The sequence below is a fragment of the Macrobrachium nipponense genome, chromosome 20 (genome assembly GCF_015104395.2).
Source record: "Macrobrachium nipponense isolate FS-2020 chromosome 20, ASM1510439v2, whole genome shotgun sequence".
NCBI classification, from domain to species: Eukaryota; Metazoa; Arthropoda; class Malacostraca; order Decapoda; family Palaemonidae; genus Macrobrachium; species Macrobrachium nipponense.
This window is the reverse complement of record NC_061089.1, coordinates 30351655-30377161: the sequence shown is the minus strand read 5'-3', so window position 1 is coordinate 30377161 and position 25507 is coordinate 30351655. Positions and strand designations below refer to the sequence as shown.

General features: G+C 39.8%; 1 protein-coding gene across 6 annotated transcripts in view; it reads right to left on the bottom strand.

Annotated features, from left to right (window-relative positions):
- LOC135224389 (uncharacterized) overlaps positions 1-25507 on the bottom strand; it is a 145863-nt gene that overhangs the window by 55029 nt on the left and 65327 nt on the right. For all 6 annotated transcript variants that reach the window (XM_064263395.1, XM_064263356.1, XM_064263384.1 and 3 more), the window contains exons 3-4: positions 6099-6862; positions 4584-4666 (exon numbers count right to left, since the gene is read on the bottom strand). In XM_064263395.1, coding sequence (XP_064119465.1) covers positions 4584-4666; positions 6099-6861 — 846 coding nt within the window. In that variant the 5' untranslated portion in view covers position 6862. The remainder of the gene's footprint in view (positions 1-4583; positions 4667-6098; positions 6863-25507) is intronic.

Sequence of the window (25507 nt, the reverse complement as noted above, 5' to 3'; positions counted from 1 at the left end):
ATATGGGTGTGAGGTATTCCAAAGCTCAAGTGAATTCAGTATTAACTTATATACATATACAATACAATATAATATAATTAAATAAATATGTATATATCTTTGTCTATATAGTGTACGTGTATATTCAGATTTCAGGACATTCGTAGATGTGGCATGGAAAAGAGATAGGGAAACATTTTATCTAACAAACAACAAACCCGAATTTAACTGGAACAACATTTAAAAGTGGCCGTGTATTGAAAAGTTTTCAGATATTCATTGGGTTTCGAAGCTTTTCGGCCTAAATGTTGTTTTCAGTCATTTTTATGTTGAGGATCTGGTAAAATAAAATTCTCCTAGTGATTTGCATGACTGCATCTATCAAAACAGCTGCAAAAGCTGTGCCAAAAAATACTATGGACAAAATGGAAAACCACTTGCCTAACGAATTACGCCACCTCAATCAATATTCTGTAAGAAGTGGCCAGATATCGTATGCATAGTCTGAACACATGCGAGAGAGATTCAGATCATCCTATTAACTGGGGTGAAGCAAGCTCCACAGTTTTGTGCAACGACATAGTTGCAAGGAATATCACCGAATCTGGTTTTATCACGTCAAACACCGGTAGTGTCTCAAACTGGAGTGTTGGATTGTTTAATCTTGATGTTTTCATAATTCGAAAATTTGCCTGTCAGTATTACCAAATAAATTAGCATTCAGTTTTATGCAGTTCGTATTTTACATGGTTACCCTGTCCAAATTTCTTAGAATCAAGTACTTTTTTCAGTCTGTGACCGGATTATCCCAGATTAACTCTTCCTTTATTACCCTTGGAAATAAGCCATCATGTGGTTCTTGCTCTTATTTTACCATTCTCCTAAACGGTGTCTCATTTGTACCCAGAAGATACGCCAATGAACGGGAGAGCGCATGATACCAATATATCAGTTATTTTGTCTGGTACTCGCTTATGCTAGTATCACATGGATCTCCTGTGATTTTTTAGCATAATGGAAACTGCAAGCAACTTGTCTGTGAATTTTCAGTCAGGTTCTATTTGTGTCGTTTTCGTGCAATACCTCCACCAGAAGTCATAGGCTGAAGCTTCGTCTTCAATTGTAACGGAAGTGGATGTGTAAACAAGTGCTGCCCAATTCGATTTTACCAAAGAGAATTCCTCGTCTAGGACAGCGGCATTTTGGCGAATTTCGACGTATTTCGCTGCAAAAACGTGCGCGCGCTCACACACACACATACATGTTACAGACTGATAGCGAAACCATGGCAATTCGCGAACTGCATGAAATTTCAGGCAGATAGCAAAACGTACTTGGGAAGATTTGATCCCCCTATATGGCTAGTACTAAACATGGTGAAACAGTGTAGGTGAGTCAATGTTTAGCCGTGTTCAGTACTAGCCCCTGGGGGTCAAATGTACTTCGCCGTGTTAACTACTAGACCCTTGGGGGCGGAGGGGGGGGGGTCAAATGTATTTCGCTGTGTTAAGTACTAGCCCCTGGGGGTCAAATGTATTTCGCCGTGTTAAGTACTAGCCCCTGCAGGGTTAAATGTATTTTGTCGTGTTTAGTACTAGCCCCTGGGTAATCAAATATCCCTAAGTGCATTTCGCTATCTGCCTGAAATTTGAGGCAGTTCGTGAAATGCCTGGTTTCGCTATCTGCCTGTAACATATAATTAAGTACTGTAGGTCAGTGGGTAGAACTTGAAACAGCAATTAAAATCAAATCAGCAATTAAAGTCATTTCATTTAATGTATGGTAATTCAGTCCATGAGGACCTTTTGATCTGGCACCAGATGGTCAATCACCAAAGACACAAATGGTTTCCTACTTTTTTTTCAACAAGAAGCAAATCTCCTAAATAATCAAGGGAAATTGCTTCTTTTGCATTTAAGAATAAAGGCAATATCTCGATAATTAGGAGTTATTTATCTTTCTGAGCTTTCATATTTGCCTTCATGACTTTTTTGTGACGTTCACGAACTTGTACGCAGCGGGTATATTCAGCGCCATGAACCGTTTTTCCGTGCTATTAAACATCAATTAAAAAAAAGACATACTACGTCATAAGCAGCCACGGTGCGTATGAAGTCCCCACTCATTAATTTTGCTGGTTCCTAACCTGTTATTTCCTCTCACCGAGATGTGGAATGGGGTCATCTTCTTAATGAGGGCCCCGCGATCATCCTCATCCAGTGCTATAAGCGGCCACCGCATCTTTTTCGTGAGTATTGAGGTCTGTAGAGTATTCGGTCATCTGCTTGTTCGTGTTTTCCTTCTTCGTGTTTGTCCACAGAGAAATGAAGCCGCATCAACAAACAGCGTAATCGTCCTCGTGACATTTTCCATTCCGATTATTTTCTTTAAAAAGCAGAGAATGCTCTTCAGTCTCGGTCTTTGTAATCGGTAGCCAAGAATTTCTGCTGTATCGTTTAGAGTGAAAAAAGTGGTGGTGAAAAACTTGGGACGGAATCCAAATCAATCTTACTCTAGACAGGTTACAGTTTATTCAGAAGTAAAGCCTCGATACCTTAAATTTGATTTCCGAATTTATGAAATTTAGGTTGTTGTTATTGATTTTATTATTATTATTGTTTATTGTTCATGTGATTTTGACTATATTGCTGGTGTTATCAGTCTATTCATTCAGTATATTCATTAGCTTTGCTTCTAACATTATACTCTTAATTTTAATTCTTTCCGGAGACATTGAGCTAAACCCTGGGCCTGCTACTCATACTGTACGAAAAATGGCAGAGTATTTTCCTCAAATATTTGAGGGTTACGGTTAAATTTTCTTGATCTCCAGAAATGCGCCCGTAAGTACGATTTGATGTTTTTATCAGACACTTGCAAATCGTTACAAGCCAAAGGTCGAGCTTTCAACCCGTAGGTTTTATGCCTCTGACTTTATTTATTGGTTTAACATACCATATGTGCAAGGTATGTCTGTGTATACTATGTAAGTCCGGACGACCTATTGATCGTCAGCAAAAATACACGGACAATCGGGAAAGCACGCGCAGCCAACATAAATTTGATTCGCTGAAGACCCCTTGCTGAACTTCTTGATTATAAGGAAGATGGACTACATCACCTACCAAAGTCCCTCACAATTCGCCAAGAGGATGTCTAGAGAACCAGACGAAACGTCGCAAGATATATAATTATAACTAAATTGCAATTAATAATAATAATTATATAATTAAATACACCCTTGACCACGCACTATAGAATATTGAAGGACATAAACTGAGATAGAGATATGTCTCGTCCCAAGTCTAAGTTATATCATGCGCCCTAAAAACAATTTATTTCTTAAGAATGATTTCATACATTGCAGCAAAATCATATTATTTCATTATGCATCAAGATATGTGCATCATGAGACCAACATCGAAAACCTAATAAGCTTACAACGAAATAATAAGAGGTAACGACTTAGTTTTTATTATTAAAGTAGTTTAACCAGACCACTAAGCAGACTATCAGCTCTCGTAGGGCTGGTCCGAAGGATTGGGATGAAATAACAGGTCTAGGCCAGAGGCCAAGAACTGGGACCAAATGGATCATTCCCGTGGTGATAAATGAATGAAAATGAAATTTAAAGAAATAAACGTCTTCGTGAAGCGGAAAAAATTCAGGGCGTAGTCTCTCGAATGAGAGGCAGAAAAACACTGGTGAGGCGGACAGCATAATAGCGAAAAAGCCATACCTGAGTAAGTGAAAAGCTTCTTCATCTGCATACAGATTGATATGGGATAAAACTCACGTTTCAGTTAGTGAACTAACAATACTAACAAACAAGTAAAAAATGCGCCTAAGAAATCGAGTTTTCTGTACAGCGCACAATCCTGAATGAAACTTTCGATGTGCTAACCTTAACCATAAATCATATAATAACTACTAAGGCTAAAGGGGATGCAATTGGGTATGTTTGAGGATTGAAGGGTAGATGATCAACATAAAAATTTGCAGCCCTCTAGCCTCAGAAGTTTTTAAGATCTGAGAGCGGACGGACATAAAAAGTGATCTCAATAGTTATCTTTTACCGAAAATTAAAAGTGACTTCTGAGGATGTCACTTTAGATATATATAAAGGAAAGCGGAAGAAAAAAAATTCAAACGGCATGCAATGAAATTGTTACCCTCAGCGTGTATTCCTTTCAAATTTCCTCGACGTTTCCCAGGTATTTGCTCGCTAGTACATTTTAAAGTTACCCCTCCGTGTTCTTCTGATGTTCCATTTTCGCTTCTGATTTCAATTCTCTGCCCAGTGTTTTTTTTCCCCTGAATTATTAGTACGTATTTTTATTTCCTATTTGAGTTTTTGCAACAATATTAAATTTTCTTCCGCAAAACCATTTTTTTCAATAACTGTTTTTAAATACATATATGCATACACACACACACACATATATATGTATATTATTTATGGACGTGTACATATATACACGCGAAAATACGGAAATTAATCTATGTATACACTATATGTGTGAGTGACAGCGGCTAATTTTTTTTAAATAGAAAAGCACAATAAAATGCAACGAGGATCAAAAACAAACGGAGATTTCTCTTACCGAGTCATTCTGCAGGTCGTTTTCGCTCGGGGGGACGAAGAGAAGTGATAACCTCCTCTGCCAAATAGGCTCCTCGTTATCACCTGGAAAATCAGCGAAAAGGAGATGAAAATACGTCAAAGCAGAGATGACAGGAACGAAAACATGGTCACCTGATTTCGCAGTTGTGCCCGTGGTTCATATATTCACATATTATAGTATGCAACCTTCAACATCTTATCTTTCCCTTCAAGAAACCTTTACACAAGCGTCTGGTACAAGTCTGAACCTACAATAAACGTGCAATAAAATGAACGTTTCTTATAGACTAACAAGCCGTGATCCGACATCCAGCTTACGCTGGACGTGTGGAAGGTTTTCTTCCCCTCATGCATAAGTTGTAAACATTATATTCATGATTTTTAACATAAATTACAACGTGCTAAAATCTACGGTCAAATAGAGCCTAAATGCGCTATATCTTGTTAGAAATAATTTTTCTGTATTGTTTAACAGGCACATAATTTATTTTTTACATTTCCATTCTAATAAATAAATAAATATCCTATCCTGAAATTCCTATATCTTTAACTCAATGCGAAACACCTTTTTCAGACCTCTTTAGACTCTTCCAAAGACCTTTCCTACCCCACAACAACAATAACATAGCAACAAAGTAGTTTGTAGGCTTACTCCCAGAGTAAGAGAAAAAAGTTATTTTACCCATCAATGGCTTAAATACGGCGGATGATTAGGCAACCGAAAAGCCTGTCTTACTTAATAGTTCAAGGACAGAACCATTTTTTGGCACCAATTGCATGAATTTTCTTTATTGAAATCTGTCAATAAATCTAATTCCAGGGTTGTACCCTAGGGTTATACCCAGCCTTTAATGCATCTTGCTGGACAACCTTCCCCAGATACACAATTTATGATATCGAAAAAATAGTATTTCAAATTGCTACATCGATTTCGAAAAACAGTGTTTACAGCTACCCCAGAGTGTCCTTGAATTAAATTGCCATACAAACTAAACAACACTAAAGGATTAGTGAAAGGAGACATAGTGGCGATTATATAAATAAAATAGATAAACTAATTCGATTTGCTACAATTTAACTAAGAAATCTTGATCAGAGTTTCTATGCCTTTTTTTAAGTAAACAGTAAGTGTCTGAATAGTCTCAAATAAGAGCATAATGTTCATTATAATTTGTTTTTAATAACTGGAAATGGTTTCAAACTATTTTATTGTAAACTCATCCAACATTTAATAAAAAAAAAATTCAAGCAGAAATATTCAACAGTTCTTGGACAGTTCTTGAACACAAATTGTTTTTCCCAAAGACAGATCCATTACATGAACAGTCGTTAGAATTTTATTTTCACTGGATGAGAGCTGAATTAAAAAAAAAAATTCACGCTGTCATTTCAGCGTCATAAATCGATAGACATTTATGAGTCAAACGATCATAGAGAAAGATAAAAATAATATTGTGAATGAGACTCCAAAATGACACAACTCCAAAGGTCTTACCTTTAGGCGGTGGAGTAAGAGCTGGTTCCTTTCTGGTTCTTCTTCTGGATAAAGGATTTGCCTCGGCACTTTTGTTTTTCTGAACTGCGCGTGAAGGTGAACGAAGAGCGTCGGGGGGCTCAGTGGTGACTTTGAATATGTGTCCTCCTTCGCCTACTACAGGTTTCGGTATGATGCTGCTTCTTCTGAGAGGTACTGGAGAGTCGCTCTCGTCCGGGGTAACTTTGGGGTACGGGTTTTTTGGAGCATCGTATGGACGTTCTTGAGCAGGAGTTTTCGTACCCGCGGTAATTTTGTCCGACTCGGGCAAGGCGATAGGAGCACCGTTAACGTATGGGTATTCGACATACCCCGAGCTGTTGGTCGTCACAGAGGAGAGGCTCTCGGCAGAAGGATGCATCGACAACGGTCTGTTGATTAAAGGAGAGCTGACGGAAGACGACACCGCCGAGGGCGTCGGCAATGCCTCGCGTATCGAGTCGACACTTTTCGCTGCGGGCGTCTTTTGAGGATGGACTGGCGCGGGCGCTGAGGACGTAGGGTCCTTCACTTTGGAATTTAGCTGATGTGCGCTGGCATTGCCTGCCGTCGACACGATGCGGGGCTTTGGGGCTGCGATGCCTGTCAGGATTTCCACGGAGGAAGACCTTTTCAGCTTATCTGATGACGTCAGCCTCTTCAGGAATGCTCTCCCTCTTCCTCCTCCTCCTCCTCCTCCTCCGCCTCCATCTCCTCCCCCTCCGGGTGCTAGTCTTTCTGCCATACTGAAAAACAAAAATCGATTAGTTTTCTCGACCTACTAAAACTTATCGGAAGTTCAGTGACATAGATTATTTCATATGTTTATCTTACTCTGTATTGCCATCTGATAGACCAATATATCTACACAATAATATTAAAGAGACAGCCAACGATTATTCATTATGTTGACTAAATAAATAGGAGGCCTTCACAGCGACTGAAAATATACTTTCTAACCTCAAGAAAACAATTCAAATTTTTTTCAGCCTATCTTCATTTTCGATAACATAATCGGGGGTCTTTATCTAAGCAATGCAAATGAGATACGAACATAACAGAAGGAACGAGATGCTTAAGAGTATCCCTATTCAATTAAAATCAACAATATAAAAAGTTGTATAAAATCGAATATATAAAAAATGATTAATGTAATAGATAAAACACGAAAATAAAAAATAAAAGAGACAGTTTTTGGGAACAATGAATGATACCGTATCAGTTCAGTTCTGTTGGGCACTACACTTTAACGTAGCTCAAGAAGAGTCACTCAGTTTAGCGCCCATCCGATTAGTGTACTTTAAAACCGTCTCAGCCCTTGACATGATGGAACTGAAAACGTCTCAACCCTTTAGATGATGAAACTGAAAACTTCTCAACCCTTTACATGATGGAACTGAAAACTTCTCAACCCTTTACATGATGGAGCTGAATACGTATCAACCTTTTACATGATGGAACTGAAAACGTCTCAGACCTTTACATGATGGAGCTGAAAACGTCTCAACCCTTTACATGATGGAACTGAAAACGTCTCAGCCCTTTACATGATGGAGCTGAAAACGTCTCAGCCCTTTACATGATGGAGCTGAAAACGTCTCAGCCCTTTACACGATGAAGCTAAAAACGTCTCAACCCTTTACATGATGGAACTGAAAACGTCTCAACCCTTTACATGATGGAGCTGAAAACGTATCAGCCCTTTACATGATGGAGCTTTGACGTATCAGCCCTTTACATGATGGGGCTGAAAACGTCTCAACCCTTTACATGATGGAACTGAAAATGTCTCAACCCTTTACATGATGGAGCTGAAAACGTCTCAGCCCTTTACATGATGGGGCTGAAAACGTCTCAACCCTTTACGTGATGGAACTGAAAATGTCTCAACCCTTTACATGATGGAACTGAAAACGTCTCAACCCTTTACATGATGGAGCTGAAAACGTCTCAGCCCTTTAAATGATGGAGCTGAAAACGTCTCAGCCCTTCACATGATGGAGCTGAAAACGTCTCAGCCCTTACATGATGGAGCTGAAAACGTCTCAGCCCTTCACATGATGGAGCTGAAAACGTCTCAAACCTTCACATGATGGAGCTGAAAACGTCTCAGCCCTTTATATGAAATGAGCTGAAAACGTCTCAGCCCTTCACATGATGGAGCTGAAAACGTCTCAGCCCTTTACATGATGGAGCTGAAAACGTCTCAGCCCTTCACATGAATGGAAAGGCTAAAAACGTCTCAGCCCTTCAAAACATGATGGAGCTCAAAACGCCTCATCCCTTTTATATGAAATGGAAGCTGGAAAACGTCCTCCAAAGCCCTTCACCCAATGATTTGGAGCTTTGAAAACGTCTTCAGCCCTTTCTAATGAAAGGATCTGAAAAAACGGTCTCAAGCCCTTCACATGATGGAGCCCTGAAAACGTCTCACCCGTTATATGACTATGGAGCTGGAAAACGTCCTCAGCCCCATTTCACATTTCCAGCTGAAAACGGCTCAGGCCCTTTAACATGATGGAAAACTTGGAAAATCTCAGCCCTTTACATGATGGAGCTGAAAACGTCTCACCCTTACATGTGGAACTGAAAAACGTCTCAGCCCTTTACATGATGGAACTGAAAACGTCTCAACCCTTTACATAATGGAATTGAAAACGTCTCAGCCCTTTACATAATGGAACTGAAAACGTCTCAGCCCTTTACATGATGGAACTGAAAACGTCTCAACCCTTTACATAATGGAATTGAAAACGTCTCAGCCCTTTACATGATGGAACTGAAAACGTTTCAGCCCTTCACATGATGGAACTGAAAACGTTCAGCCCTTTTACATAATGGACTGAAGACGTCTCCAGCCCTTTTTACATGATGGAAGCTGAAACGGTTTCAAGCCCTTCAAAAACATGATGGAACTGAAAACTTCTCAGCCCCTTTTACATGATGGAACTGGAAAACGCTCAGCCCTTATAAAACATGATGGAACTGAAAACGTCTCAGCCCTTTTAACATGATGGAACTGAAAACGTCCTTCAAGCCTTTTACATAATGGAATTGAAAAACGTGTCATCCCTTTAAAACATGAATGGAAGCCTGAAAACGTGTCAGCCCTTTAACAATGATGGAGCTGAAAACGTCTTAACTTTTACATGGATGGAACTGAAAACGTCAAAACCTCAGCCTTTACATATGGAGCTGAAAATGTCCTTTCAGCCCTTTACCTGATGGAGCTGGAAAACGTGCTCAGACCTTTACCTGATGGAGCTGAACGTCTCAACCCTTTACATGATTGAGCGCTGAAACGGTCTCAGCCCTTTACATGATGTAAAACTGAAAACGTCCTCAGCCCTTTAACCCATGATTTGGAACCTAAAAATGTCCTCCGTCCTTTTTTTACATATGGAGCTGAAAAACGTCTCAGCCTTTACATGATGGAGCTTGACAAAAACGTCCCTCAAGTCCCTTTTACCATGATTGAGCCTGAAAAATGTCCTCAGTCCTTTACATGATGGAGCCTTTGAAAACCATCCACAGCCCTTTACATTATGGAGCTGAAAACGTCTCGTCCCTTTACATGATGGGAAGCTGAAAACGTCTCAGTCCCTTTAATCATGGAAGCTGAAAAACCATCATCAGCCCTTACATATGGAAAGCTGAAAAGTCTCATCCCTTTACATGATGGAAAATGAAAACGTCTCAGTCCTTTACATGTGGAGCTGGAAAACGTCTCAACCCTTTACATGATGGAACTGAAAAACGGTCTCAAGTCCCTTTTACATGATGGAGCTGAAAAAAAGTCTCAACCCTTTACAATGAGGAGCTGAAAACGTCCTCAACCCTTTACATGATAGAAACCTGAAAAACGTCTCAGCCCACCCTTTTACATGATGTAGTTGACAAAACGTCCCTCCAACCCTTTACATGATGGAGTTTGAAAAACATCTCAAAACCCCTTACATGAGGGAACTGAAAAACGTCTCGCCCTTTACATGATGAGTTGGAAAACAATCTTCAGCCCTTTAAAACATGATGAGTTGAAAAACGCCTCAGTCCCTTTACATGATGGAGCTTTTGAAAAACGTCTTAACCCTTTACATGATGGAGCTGAAAACGTCTCAACCCTTTACATGATTAGGAACTTGAAAACGTCTTCAGCCCTTACATTGATGGAGTTGAAAAACGTCTCAACCCCTTTACATGATGGAGCTGAAAACAGTCTCAGGTCTTTAAAAAACAGATGAATGAAAATTTCGTCCCTTCAGTCCCCTTAACATGATGGACTGAAAAACGTCTAACCCTTTACTGATGGAACTGAAAAACGTCTCAGCCTTTACATGGATTTGGAAAGCTTGAAAAAAACGTCTCAACCCCTTTACATGATGGAGCTGGAAAACGTCTCAAACCCTTACATGATAAACTGAAAAAAGTCTTCAACCCTTTCCATGATGAAAATTGAAAAAGTCTCAACCCTTTAAATGATGGAGTTGCAAAAACAAGTTCTCAACCCTTATTCATGATGTGAGCTGAAAAAACGGTCTCAAACCCCTTTACATGATGGAGCTGAAAAACGTCTCCAACCTTTTGACAATGATAGAACTTGAAACGTCTCAGCTTTTAACATGAGGAGTGAAAACAAAATCGAAACCCCTACATGAGGAACTGAAAACGGTCCCTTTCAGCCTTTACTATGGAGTTGAAAACATCTAACCAACCCTTACATGATGGAACTGAACAAACGTCTCAGCCCTATTTACCATGCATGGAGTTGAAAAACATGCTCAGCCCATTTAACATGGATGGAGTTGAACAAAACGCCTCAGTTCCTTTACATGATGGAGCTGAAAACGTTCTCAAAACCTCCTTACATGATGGAGCTGCAAAACGTCTCAAACCCTTTACATTGATAGAACTGGAAAACGTCTCAGCCCTTTACATGATGGAGTGAAAACGGTCTCAACCCCTTACCATGATGGAGCTGAAAAACGTCTTCAACCCTTTTACCATGATGGAAGGCTGAAAACGTCTCAACCTTTTACATGATAGAACTGCAAACGTATCAGCCCTTTACATGATGGAGTTGCAAAACCATCTTCCAACCCCATTACATGATGGAACTGAAAAACGTCTCAGCCCTTTACATGATGGAAGTTGAAAACATCTCAAAACCCCTTACATGATGGAGCTGAAAACGTCTCTTGCCCCTTTACATGATGGAGACTGGACAAACATCTCAGCCCTTTAAGGTATGACCATGAAAATGGTCTCAGCCCTTAGCTTCACATGATGGAGCTGAAAAGTCTCAACCCTTTACACGCAGGAGGGCTGAAAACGTCTCAACACTTTAAATGAAAGGAGTTGAAAACGTCTCAGCCCTTACATGATGGAACTGAAAAACGGTATCAACCCTTTAATTTTGAAATGAAAGGAGGCTTGAAAAACGTCTCAGCCCTTTACATGATGGAGGGCTGAAAAACGTACTCAATCCTTTTAAATGAAAGGCAGCTTGGAAAAACGTCTCAGCCCTTACCATGATGGAGCCCTTTGAAAACGTTCTCAACCCCTTTAGATGGAAAGGGGCTGAAAACGTCTCCAGCCCTTCAACATTTGATGGAACTGAAAACGTCTTCAACCTTTAAATGAAAGGAGGGGCTGAAAACGTCTCAGGGCCCTTCAACATGATGCGGAACTGAAAAACGTCTCAACCCTTTAAAAGCATGAAGGAGCTGAAAACGTCCTCAACCCTTTAACATGAATGGAGGCTGCAAACAAAAACGTCTCAAACCCTTTTGGCATAGATGGAACTTGAAAACGTGCTCAGCCCTTTAAATGGGATGGAACTTGAAAACGTCTCAAACCCTTTACCATTGATGGAGCTGGAAAAACGTCTTCAAAAACCTTCAAACCATGATTGGAGGCTTAAACGTTTCGCCCTTTGGCATGGATTGGAACTGAAAACGTCTCAACCCTTTGCTGATTGGGAACTGAAAACGTCCTTTCAACCCTTTACATGATGGAGCTGAAAAACGTCCTGCAAAACCCTTTAAATGGGGAAAGGAGCTTGAAAACGGCCTCAAACGCCTTTCACATGATGGAGTTGGAAAAGTCTTCAAAACCGTTCAAAACATGATGGAGCTGAAAACGTCTTCAAACCTCAAAACCCAATGATGGAGCTGAAAACGTCGCCAAACCTTCAACATGATAGAAGCTGAAAACGGTTCTTCAAAACCTTTCACATGATTGGAAAAAGCATGAAAACCCGTCTCAAACCTTCAGCATGATGGGAGCTGGAAAACGTTCTCAACCTTTCCACATGATGGAGTGAAAACGTCTCAAACGCCCTTTTCACATGGATTGGAGCGGAAAACGGTCCAGCCCTTTCACATGATGGAGCTGGAAAAACGTTCTTCCAGCCCTTCCCATTGATTTGGGAGCTTGGAAAACGTCTCAATAACCTTCACATGATGGAGTTGAAAATTGGAAAAACCGTCCTCAAACCTTCACCATGATGGAGCTGGGAAAACGTCTCAAACCTTCAACATGATGGAGCTTTGAAGAAACGTCTTCAAACCTTTCACATGATGGAGCTGAAAAAAACGTTTCTCAAAACCTTCATCCATTGGATGGAGATGAAAACGTCTCCAGGCCCTTTCACATGATGGAAACTGAAAAACGTTCTCAAAACCATTCATATGATGGAGCTGAAATAAAAAGGTTCTCAGCCCTTCGCATGAATGGAGCTTACGTCTCAACCTTTCACATGATGGAACTGAAAACGTATCAGCCCTTTACATGATGGAATGAAAACGTCTCAGCCCTTCACATGATGAATGAAAACGTCTCGCCCTTTTTTACATGATTTGAATTGACGTCTCAGCCCACATGATAGAACTGAAAACGTCTCAGCCCTTTACTGATGGAACTGAAAACGTCTCAGCCCTTCACATGATGGAACGGAAAACGTTTCAAAACCCTTTACATAATGGAACTTAAACGGTTTCAAGCCCGTTCACATGATGGACTGAAACGTCCTCAGCCTTCACATGATGGAACTGAAAACGTCAATTCAGCCCCTTCACATATGAATGGAAAACGAAAACTTTTCACCCTTCACATGGAATGACTGGAACGCGTCTTGCCCAAATTCACAATTATGGAACTGAAAACGTCAGCCCTTCACAATAAAATTGACTGGAACACGTCCCTCAAAAGCCCTTTACATCATGGAACGAAAACGTCTCAGCCCTTCACATATGAACTGAAAACGTCCCTTCAACCCTGGAAAACTGCAATGGAAACCTGCACACGTCTGAAAATTTCCCTTCATGATGGAACTGAAAACGTTTCACCCTTCACATAATGAACTGAAAACGTCTCAAACCCTTCACATATGGGACTGAAAACGTCTCAGCCCCACAGGAATGAAAATTTGTGGAAAACGGTGGTCAGCCCTTCACATGATGGACTGAAAACGTCCTCAAAACCCCTTCACATTATGGATCTTGAAACCCTTCCCTCAAAATCCCTTCACATGGATGGAAAAAGCTGAAAACGTCTCAGCCTTCACATGATGGAGCTGAAACGTCTCAAACCTTCACATGATTGGAACTGAAAACGTCTCAAAAGCCCTTCCACATATGGAACTGAAAACGTCTCAGCCCTTCACATGATGAACTGAAAAACGTCTCAGCCCTTTACATGATGGAGCTGAAAACGTCTCAGGCCTTTATATGATGGAACTGAAAACGTCTCAACAACCCTTTACATGATGGAACTGAAAAAGTCTCAACCCTTTACATGATGGAACTGAAAACGTCTCAACCCTTTACATGGTGGAACTGAAAACGTCTCAGCCCTTTACATGATGGAACTGAAAACGTTTCAACCCTTTACATGATGGAGCTGAAAAAACATTTCAGCCCTTCACTGATGGAACTGAAAACGTCTCAGCCTTCACATGATGGAACTGAAAACATCTCAGCCCTTTACATGATAGAACTGAAACCGGTCTCAACCCTTTTACATGAATGGAAGCTTGAAAACAAAAGTTTCTCAAGCCCTTTACCATGATGGACTGGAAAACCGTCTTCAGCGATTCAAAAAACATGATGGAACTGAAAACCGTCTCAGCCCTTTCACATGATGGAGCTGAAACATCTCAGGCCCTTTAACATGATGGAAAACTGAACGTCTCAGCCCTTCACATGATGGAGCTGAAACATCTCAGCCCTTTACATGATGGAGCTGAAAACGTCTCAGCCCTTTACATGATGGAACTGAAAATGTCTGTACCCTTTACCCATACGGAACTGAAAACGTCCTTCAGCCTTCCCATGGAATGGAAACTGAAAACGTTTCAGCCCTTTACATGATGGAACTGAAAACCGTCCCCTCAACCCTTTACATGATGAACTGGAAAACGTTTCCAGCCCTTTAAAACATGATGGAACTTGCAAACGTTTCGCCCTTTACATGATGACTGACGTGGAACTGAAAACGTCTCACCCTTTACATGATGGAACTGGAAAACGTCAGCCCTTTACATGATGCGGAAACGTCACTTTACATGATGGACTGACGTTTCAAAAGCAATGGTGAAAACGAAAGTTTCTGGAACTGAAAACGTTTCCAGCCCTTCACAGGAATGATGATCCGCCCTTCAACATGATGGAACTAAAACGTCTCAGCCCATTACACGATGGAACTGGAAAACGAAAAACTGAAAAACGGTAAAATCAGCCCTGCACATGATGGAACTGAAAACGTCTCAGCCCCTTCCACATGGACGGAAAACTGAACTGAAAACGTCTTAGCCCTTTTACATGATGGAACTGAAAACGTCTCAGCCCTTTACATGACTGAAAACTGACTGAGTCTCAGCTTCACATGATGGAACTGAAAACGTTCAGCCCTTTACATTACATGATGGAACTGAAACGTTTCAGCCCTTCACATGATGGAACTGAAAACGTCTCAGCCCTTCACATGATGGAACTGAAAACGTCTCAGCCCTTCACATGATGGAACTGAAAACGTTTCAGCCCTTTACATAATGGAACTTAAAACGTTTCAGCCCTTCACATGATGGAACTGAAAACGTTTCAGCCCTTCACATGATGGAACTGAAAACGTTTCAGCCCTTTACATGATGGAACTGAAAATGTCTCAGGCCTTTACATAATGGAATTAAAAACGTTTCAGCCCTTCACATGATGGAACTGAAAACGTCTCAGCCCTTCACATGATGGAACTGAAAACGTTTCAGCCCTTCACATGATGGAGGTGAAAACGTCTCAGCCCTTTACATGATGGAACTGAAAACGTCTCAGCCCTTTACACGATGGAACTGAAAACGTCTCAGCCTCTTTACATAATGGAACTGAAAACGTCTCAGCCATTCACATGATGGAGCTGAAAACGGCTCGGACACGTGGGTAAGCGAAGCATTTGCATTGCAATTTCTAATTAACCTCTTGTATTCAATCTGACGTTGATATAGTGATACCTTTATGAAGATAGCACGATCGTTACAAGGGAATAACTACATCTTGTGAATGGTTTAGTCCAGTGAGTTGAGCACTAACTCGCCAAAGCCTTTTGTTTTGAACTGTCACATCTGTGTTCTCTCCCTCTCTATCTCTCACTCTCCCCACCTCCCTCCACCCCAGCTGCAACCCACAACCGTTGACTAACAACAAAAAGTATCTAGTTCACTATTATACTTAATCCAACAAACGCAAACTGGATTTTTGGGAAGACGCCCATTCATCCCTCCTCCTTCGCTTTGAGAGTCGAACACGGGTCATCTCTGTGAGAGAGAGAGAGAGAGAGAGAGAGAGAGAGAGAGAGAGAATGCGTATTACCAGTACAAAGTCATTTCAGTCATGACGTTCAAGCCATAAGCTTCGCAGGAAGGTGGTGCAGGACTCAGCAAGAACCTCCTCTCCCATCCCCAAACCCCGGAGCCATTCCTGACTTCCTTACAGAAGACTCCGAAGAGACGCCCACTGAAACCCGTTTGGTTGACCCTCATCTGGGGTAGTAACCTGTTCTTACTCCGCGGGATACCTAGGGAAAAACTTACGCAATTTGCTTATGCAATTGTTCGGCTGCTCTTATTTCTCTTCGTCGTTAGGAATATTTCACTTGTTTTGAGAATCAAAACGAATCTTGGAGGAAATATCGTCTATTTATGTAACTGATTGTTTACTTTTTTCTTCGAGACTCTTCCATTTGTAGTGGATTGCAGAGGACATCATTCAAAACAAACTCATGCATTTCTTATTCTTCCAACAATTTTTACCCGGGAAACTGGGTTCCTCGAATGATAATAATTACCCCAGAAAAGTATGGGAAAACCAGCTTTTATTTAGGAAATTTCTTTATGCTTTAAAGACAGCCAGGCAGGACTGCCTAACGCAAGCTCGGCCCTACAAGTTATGACAAACACACCTTTTTGAAAGGGGCCGGTAACTGATTCTGTAAATGAAGAGGAAGGCAGGTCATTTCATATCCAATTCTCCATCATAAATACGGTTTGCGCTAAATGGACTTTCAAAATCTGAATTCAGCGGTCGAAAGACCATCTCACCACCTCCTCAGATGACTCTCTTTCCCGTGCAGTGTCTTGAGACCCAACAACTTCCAATTTTTTCTTGCTCCTTCCTCCTCTTCCTGTGATCCAAAATGGGGTTCAAGTTGCAATCTTTTGATCCAAAATGGAGTTCAAGTTGCAAATCAAGCAATCACGAAACAGAATGCCCATATGTGAAGAGATAATGAAGAGCCGTATAGCAAAATACAGAGAAACGAAACAGATCAACGACGATGAAAGTGCAAGTCTTTAGAAAACATTTACCTCTAGCTTCAAGTCCTGAGACATGATCCCCCGGAACCTTCTAAGGGATACGAGCGTCAAAGCAGCAGACTCATCTCATCAATCAACTTGCAGCAGACCCAAGGAATCTGTTATGAGCACAGTGGTTACCATAAGAACTAAGAGGTTAACAGTGTGACTCAGAAATAAATGAATCAATAAGAACTCGACGATCATCACTCCACCGCTGGAAGAAGTCAGAGCCGAATAAGCAACTGCGGTTTCCAGATGTAAAAAAACACTTTTCTCTCGCGGGCTTTGTCTGCGCTAAAGGTTTTAGAGCAATACAACTGGAGTCCCTGCATCTACCCTTGGGCTAACCTTAGATCAAGCTCAGAGAAAACGAAGCTAATGGTCACGCTAACAGCTGACCTTTCAAAAATGCACGTGTGGAGGGTCAATACCCACAGAGGTGTTTAGTTGGAGGGATACTGGCTGAACGCAGTTTCAGATTGTTTATTTTCGTCCATTTTATCATTCAGCTTAATCGTATTTTCATACAAAGAAATAAACTGAAATATTAATCAACTTGCTAAGCAACCAAACGGAATGCAGCGGTAAGAAAAGAGAATAAACACATAGAAAAGAAGTGCAGATGAAAGTGGATAAGCAAAGAAATCATATATATATATATATATATATATATATATATATATATATATATATACATATACATATATACATACTATATATATATATATATATATATATATATATATATGTATATATACATACATACACACATATATATAAATAATTTATATATTATATATTATATATATATATATATACTAGGTTAATATAATATATAAAGTATATATATATATATATTATATATTCTATATATATAACAAATATGTAATGTAATGTCTATATATATATAACCATATATACATACTATAAATATACGTAATGTATAACATATATAGATATATATTTATTATATAAATATATATTATAATAGATGTTATGTATATATTATATAACTATACATTGATACATTTACTATAAATTATACCGTATATGTATATATACAATTTATATATATACACAAATACATATTACATACTATATATATACGTATATGTATACTATATATATATATATTTAATTTTACATTGTATGTATATTAACATATATAAAAGTATATGCATATTTACGTACATTACTTGAAAAATGTCAGTAAAGCCGTGGTGATATTGCAAGATCTAAGAGTAGCATTACAAAGCCGCCTAAACATGTGACCTTCACGTGTTGCGAAGCATAAGGACACTGTGTACGGAACTGTTTGTTCATTTGTTTGCCTCTATATGTTTCGTATACATTCACCATTATCGTAAAATATACATACATTATAAACATATATATATATATATATACATATATATACATATTATATATATATATAATATATATATAGATATATATATATCTATATATATATCATAGATAATATATAATATATATATTTATACTCAAAATAGTCAAAGGAAAGTGAGCATTATTTGAGAAAATGCCGGTTTTAAGCTGTGGCGATGTAAGAGTTGCATTACAAAGCCTCTTTGAGACGCGGCCATCACGAGCGGCAGAGTACTATATCTGGAAACTGGGTATGGAACTGTTTGTTTATTTTTTATCCTGTACTCATCGGTATTATAATATTATAATATAATTATCTTTTATTTTACACATGAGACTTTATATTCTGTGGAAGCACTTATAGTAAATTCTTTTTTTAATTGCCACACATTGTGAAAACTAATAATAATAATAATAATAATAATAGTTTTTGGGGGTCTATCACAGTCATCCATTTTGACTGGGTGGTTTTTACAGTTTGGGTTTCCGGGTTGCATCCTGACTCCTTAAGAGTCCACCACTTTTCTCACCATGTGCGCTGTTTGTAGTGGCACACTCTTCTATATGAGCCCTGGAGTTACTTTCGCTTCTAGTTTTTCCAGGTTCCTTTTCAGGGATCTTGGGATCGTGTCTAGCGTTCCTGTGATTATGGATACAACTTCCACTAGCATATCCCAAATCCTTCTTATGTCTATTTTCAGGTCTTGCTACTGATCAATTTTTTTCTTTCTTTCTTATCTACTCTAGCGTCCCATGGTACTGCGACATCAATGAGTGATACTTTCTTCTTGATTTTGTCAATCAACGTTATGTCTGGTCTATCGGCACGTATCACCGTATCTGTTCTGATACCATGGTCCGAGAGGATCTTTGCCTGATCGTTTTCTATCACTCCCTCAGGTTGATTTTCGTACCACTTATTACTGCAAGCTAGTTGGCGTTTCTTCCACAGGCTCCAGTGGAGGGCTTTTGCTACTGAATCAGGCCTCTTTTTGTACTGGTTCTGTGCAAGTACCGGACATTCGCTTGCTTGCTATGTGGTTTATGGTCTCGTTTTTCATATTGCACTTCCTGCATATGGGTGAGATGTTACTTCCATCTATTATTCTTTGGACATATCTGGTGCTTAGGGCCTGATCTTGTGCATTCCTTCTTTTTCCTTCTTGAGTTCTTCCCTTTGTAGCCATTGCCATGTTTCATCGCTGGCCTTATTCTTCATTATTATTATTTTTTATTTTTTATTTATTTTTTTTTTTTTTTTTTTTTTTGCTCTATCACAGTCCTCTAATTCGACTGGGTGGTATTTATAGTGTGGGGTTCCGGGTTGCATCCTGCCTCCTTAGGAGTCCATCACTTTTCTTACTATGTGTGCCGTTTCTAGGATCACACACTTCTGCATGAGTCCTGGAGCTACTTCAGACTCTAGTTTTTCTAGATTCCTTTTCAGGGATCTTGGGATCGTGCCTAGTGCTCCTATGATTATGGGTACGATTTCCACTGGCATATCCCATATCCTTCTTATTTCTATTTTCAGATCTTGATACTTATCCATTTTTTCCCTCTCTTTCTCTTCAACTCTGGTGTCCCATGGTATTGCGACATCAATGAGTGATACTTTCTTCTTGACTTTGTCAATCAACGTCACGTCTGGTCTGTTTGCACGTATCACCCTATCCGTTCTGATACCATAGTCCCAGAGGATCTTTGCCTGATCGTTTTCTATCACTCCTTCAGGTTGGTGCTCGTACCACTTATTACTGCAAGGTAGCTGATGTTTCTTGCACAGGCTCCAGTGGAGGGCTTTTGCTACTGAATCATGCCTCTTTTTGTACTGGTTCTGTGCAAGTGCTGGGCATTCACTTGCTATGTGGTTTATGGTTTCATTTTTCGTATTGCACTTCCTACATATGGGAGAGATGTTATTTCCGTCTATCGTTCTTTGAACATATCTGGTTCTTAGGGCCTGATCTTGTGCCGCTGTTATCATTCCTTCAGTTTCCTTCTTTAGCTCTCCCCTCTGTAGCCATTGCCAATTGTCATCGCTGGCTAGTTCTTTAGTCTGTCTCATGTATTGTCCGTGCATTGGTTTGTTGTGCCAGTCCTCTGTTCTGTCTGTCATTCTCCTGTCTCTGTATATTTCTGGGTCTTCGTCTACTTTTATTAGTCCTTCTTCCCATGCACTCTTTAGCCACTCGTCTTCACTGGTTTTCAGATATTGCCCCAGTGCTCTGTTCTCAATGTTGACGCAGTCCTCTATACTTAGTAGTCCTCTCCCTCCTTCCTTTCGTGTTATGTATAGTCTGTCCGTATTTGCTCTTGGGTGTAGTGCTTTGTGTATTGTCATATGTTTCCTGGTTTTCTGATCTATGCTGCGGAGTTCTGCCTTCGTCCATTCGACTATTCCTGCGCTGTATCTGATTACTGGCACTGCCCATGTGTTTATGGCTTTTATCATATTTCCGGCGTTGAGTTTTGACTTGAGTATCGCCTTGAGTCTCTGCATATATTCTTTCCTGATCGTGTCCTTCATCTCTTGGTGTTTTATATCCCCTCCTTCCATTATTCCCAGGTATTTGTATCCTGTCTCATCTATGTGTTTGATGTTGCTCCCATCTGGTAGCTTTATCCCTTCAGTTCTCGTTACTTTGCCTTTTTGTATGTTGACTAAGGCGCATTTTTCTATTCCAAACTCCATCCTGATGTCCCCAGATACAATCCTTACAGTCTGGATTAGGGTATCTATTTCCTTGATGCTCTTACCATACAGCTTGATGTCGTCCATGAACATCAGATGGTTGATTCTGTTGCCTCTTTTCTTGAGTTGGTACCCGGCATCCATCTTCTGTAGTACTTTGTCATGGGAATCATGGCTACTACGAAGAGTAGTGGGGACAGTGAGTCGCCCTGGAAGATCCCTCTCCTGATATTAACCTCTGCTAGTCTTATTCCAGAGCTTGTAAGTATTGTATTCCAGTTGTGCATTGTATTTTTGAGGAAGCTGATGGTGTTTTCCTCTGCCCCATATATTTTCAGCCATTCTATTAGCCATGTGTGTGGTATCATGTCGAAGGCTTTCTTATAGTCCATCCATGCCATGCTTAGGTTGGTTTTCCTTCTCCTACTGTTCTTCATTACCATTTTATCTATGAGGAGCTGGTCTTTTGTGCCCCTACACTTCCTTCTGCAGCCTTTCTGTTGGTGGGGGATGGTGTTTGTCTCCTCTAGGTAGTTGTATAGCCTTTCACTGATGATACCTGTTAGTAACTTCCACATTATTGGTAGGCAGGTGATAGGCCTGTAGTTACCGCTCTCATCGGCGTTGATTCCTTGGGAAACGATCTTTACCATAATTTCCTCAGTCTACTCAGCTGTAAATGAGTACATCCCTGATGGGGTAGGGTCCAGCTATGGGTTAAATAGCAAAACTCAGCAATGATGGAAAGAAATGAAGGAATAAACGACAACGATGTAAATGGAACCTCTGGCAACAGAGGAGCTTCGTCCGGCAACCAGGTATTCAACCCAATTGAAGGGGAAGACGGTCAGGTACTTGGAGGTCGTCATCCAGCAACTGATCACCACAACGATTATCATTATTATTATTATTATTATTATTATTATTATTATTATTATTATTATTAGACTACCCTAAAGCTATGTAAAATTAGTGTAAACGCAAATTTCTGTTTAACTCAACACAAACTAATACACAGAAATTCGAAGATACTTATGAACCAGGAGAAATAAGCATAACAGCAATTTCGTCTTCCTACATGCCAATTCGTAAGTTGCGTTCACGAAACGCCCATCGGTTATATTCGACCGTTGTCTTTTACGGACATTCAAAATAAATTTGAAATTGAATTCCAACTGTCCATCGGCTTTCTTGGCTTAGAAAGAAAAAAGAAAAAAAAAATAGTTGAATACGTTTCACAGACATTGAGTGGGCTCTTCAGGTGCCGCTGTACTTTTCCTCTTAGCAACTCCTCCAGCCTTAATTGGGGCTTATCCTTCCTTGCATAAAGTACTGTTCTCTTGTTTGGGGAGGCTCTTCACACACTCAATTCCAAGCCGGAGAAAAGTCAAAGGTTTTCAGCGTGATAAACAAGGAAGATTTATGACACTCTTGGACTGTCCACAAACCAGTCGTAAAGTCGATTCCTTTTATTCGTTTTATTGACATAATTTCTTAAACTGCTGTCAAGAATTCAGTAATGACATAAATCCTCTATTGGCTCCTCCTCATTGTGCAGGCTTCACAATCCCATAGATACTTCGTGGAATCAAACACTCAGGGTCATGCCACTCTCCTAGAATGCGGAATCGTTTCACCTCTGCGGTATTTCTGAAATCATTCAATCTGGCTCTTATCAAGGATCGGTACCTTGAAACTTGAAGGATTAAGCCCATAAATATACCTACTTGCGCTACAGGGTTTGTTTTGGCCAGGTTTTCTTCGTCTTGTTATATATATCATACAAAAATGCATCATTTATCAGATAAATGGGCCACTGTCATTTCACTGTACTCGATGAGATACGAAAACAAACACTTGAAGCGATAAGACCAAAGAGTTCGTGTAACACGAAATTATCAAAGAGGATGATAACGTAAAGAGATGAAGAGTTTTTAAAACTCAGAGCTTTGTTATTGATAGCATGATAACGCTTATCAGGTCGCAATGAATGACCTGATTCAGACCATATACCGCGGTGGAAATTATTGAGAACGAGATCTAAACGCAAAAGAAACGACAGGACAGGTTTTGTTCCAAACATTACAGCCAAATCAAGAGGCACAAAGAAAGAATGTTAGCGAAGATATAACATAAAGTTGTTTTGTGGCTGCGTCCGAATTCACACTAGCTGCCGATATACATTCTGACTTGAATCGACTTCTGCTTCATGGTAGTTACATGCAAACAATACAAATGCTTGCGTCAAAAAATACGTCAATATACGATGTATATCTTTATGCAATCCGCATGGAGAGAGAGAGAGAGAGAGAGAGAGAGAGAGAGAGAGAGAGAGAGAGAGAGAGAGAGAGAGGACATCAACATTTACAGCATATCGTCTAAAATTAAAATACTCAGTGAAGAAGTTCCTCTCTCTCTCTCTCTCTCTCTCTCTCTCTCTGAGAGAGAGAGAGAGAGAGAGAGAGAGAGAGAGAGAGAGAGAGAGAGAGAGAGAGAGGACATCAACATTTACAGCATATCGTCTAAAATTAAAATACTCAGTGAAGAAGTCTCTCTTCTCTCTCTCTCTCTCTCTCTCTCTCTCTCTCTCTCTCTCTCTCTCTCTCTCCTTGGCAGGCTCTCGGGTGAGGTTGTCAAGGTCAACTTAAAGATCTTTTGCCTGAAACCCTGGAGAGAGAGAGAGAGAGAGAGAGAGAGAGACAGAATAAACTAAAATAAAAGTATAGTACCTGTAATCTACAACGTGAAGGTAATGGTAGCATTCCCAACACCCTCCCCTTCTCTCTCTGTCTCTCTCTCCCCATATAAATAAACAAGATATGGTATATATTAAAAACCAAAATGGAAACTTTCTCTTTAGAGGGAATTTCATCTCTATAAATGACAGCAAAATCCTTCACATTCAAATATGACAAGCAGGTAGACCCGCCTTCAATTTCGAATTATTAAGGGACGACGGGGCCGACACACTTACTAAGTTTCCGGAAAATCTCAATTGAGTGCGCCTCTGTTGACCTCTTCATTTATGTAACCGGTTCTTAGCCGATTTTTACTTTTTCACTATTACTGTGAATATTATTAATTTAGAGTTTTTCTACATTCAATTTTCGTATTTAGCCCTCTGGACCTGACTACTGTAACTACCTAAGCTCTCGAACTGGAATTTAAATATATACAATCTATTCACTATTATAACTTTTAATGTTTTTTTAACTATTCTAAAAATTATAATTGTTATTACCATTATTATGATCAAAATATTTTATACTACTTCAGCAATTGTGTGGATATTGCCGATTTTTCCTTTTTTTATCATGTCTATGGTATCTAGATTGTGTATATTACTGTGTGTACTTTGTATACTCCATGTATATGACCTTGAGCTGAACAAAAATTAATTATTATCATTATTATGAATGTCGCTGAGAGAGAGAGAGAGAGAGAAGAGAGAGAGAGAGAGAGAGAGAGAGAGAGAGAGAGAGAGGACGTGCGTGATTATTACTCTATCAAAATGTTTATCATCCTATTACCATAAATAAAAACGGGAGTGCCTCGACGAGGTAATCCCTACCACACCGAGATTAAATTATTCATAAGATGTTCTCCTTCGTTCTGTAGGTGACGGCACAGGCGTCAAAAATAGATCACCACCAATGAGCCGAGGTATTCAATCATTTCCCAGCATTCACCTCATTTCTCTGTTACCCCTTTCAGTCATTACAAAACATTTATTTTCAGTAAGGATGCAAGTCATTCATTTTAGATTAAGGTGGCCTTATGCCACGAGTAGCTCTTACGATGATGGTGAGCAATGATGTCACACGTCCCTGCGTTGCGCACACTCTTGACCTTATCTGCACGGACAATGCAAAGCTTGGATAAGTTATCAGGCAGGATCCACTCTACAGTATTTGCCTACATAAATCTCCAGTTACTGTTATTGTCATCATTGTTTTCTGCGTGAAATGACCAATAAGGCGGATTTAATTTTACTCTGCAAAATTCTGTTCAGAGGCCAACAGATGAAGATGGCAAAAGCTTAGATGCACATCCCATAAACTTTTCAATCCTTTTTCAGTCACGTTCAAGTCATGGTATCTCTCAGTATATCTTCACCATTGTTGCTGCTATTGAATCAGAATATAAACTCATTTACAGACAAGAGTATTGACCATAAAGCGACATTATGATAATGTTCTATTTTATAACATGACGCCGTGTTTTTCCAAAGCAGTCATGACATGATATCTGTAGTTGTAATTACGTGTACGAATTATGAACGTTAGGACGAAATGTCAAAATAAAAAGACGAAAAGTTTTGTATTGACAATGCAGGTCCACAAGCGCTTACAAAGTTTGTTTTTAATGACTGCGTCGGACAGTCGGGACGAATGACCATTAAGATAAAATTGTTATCATTCCGGTCAGGGACGATCTGACCAGTCAACACCAACCTACGATAAC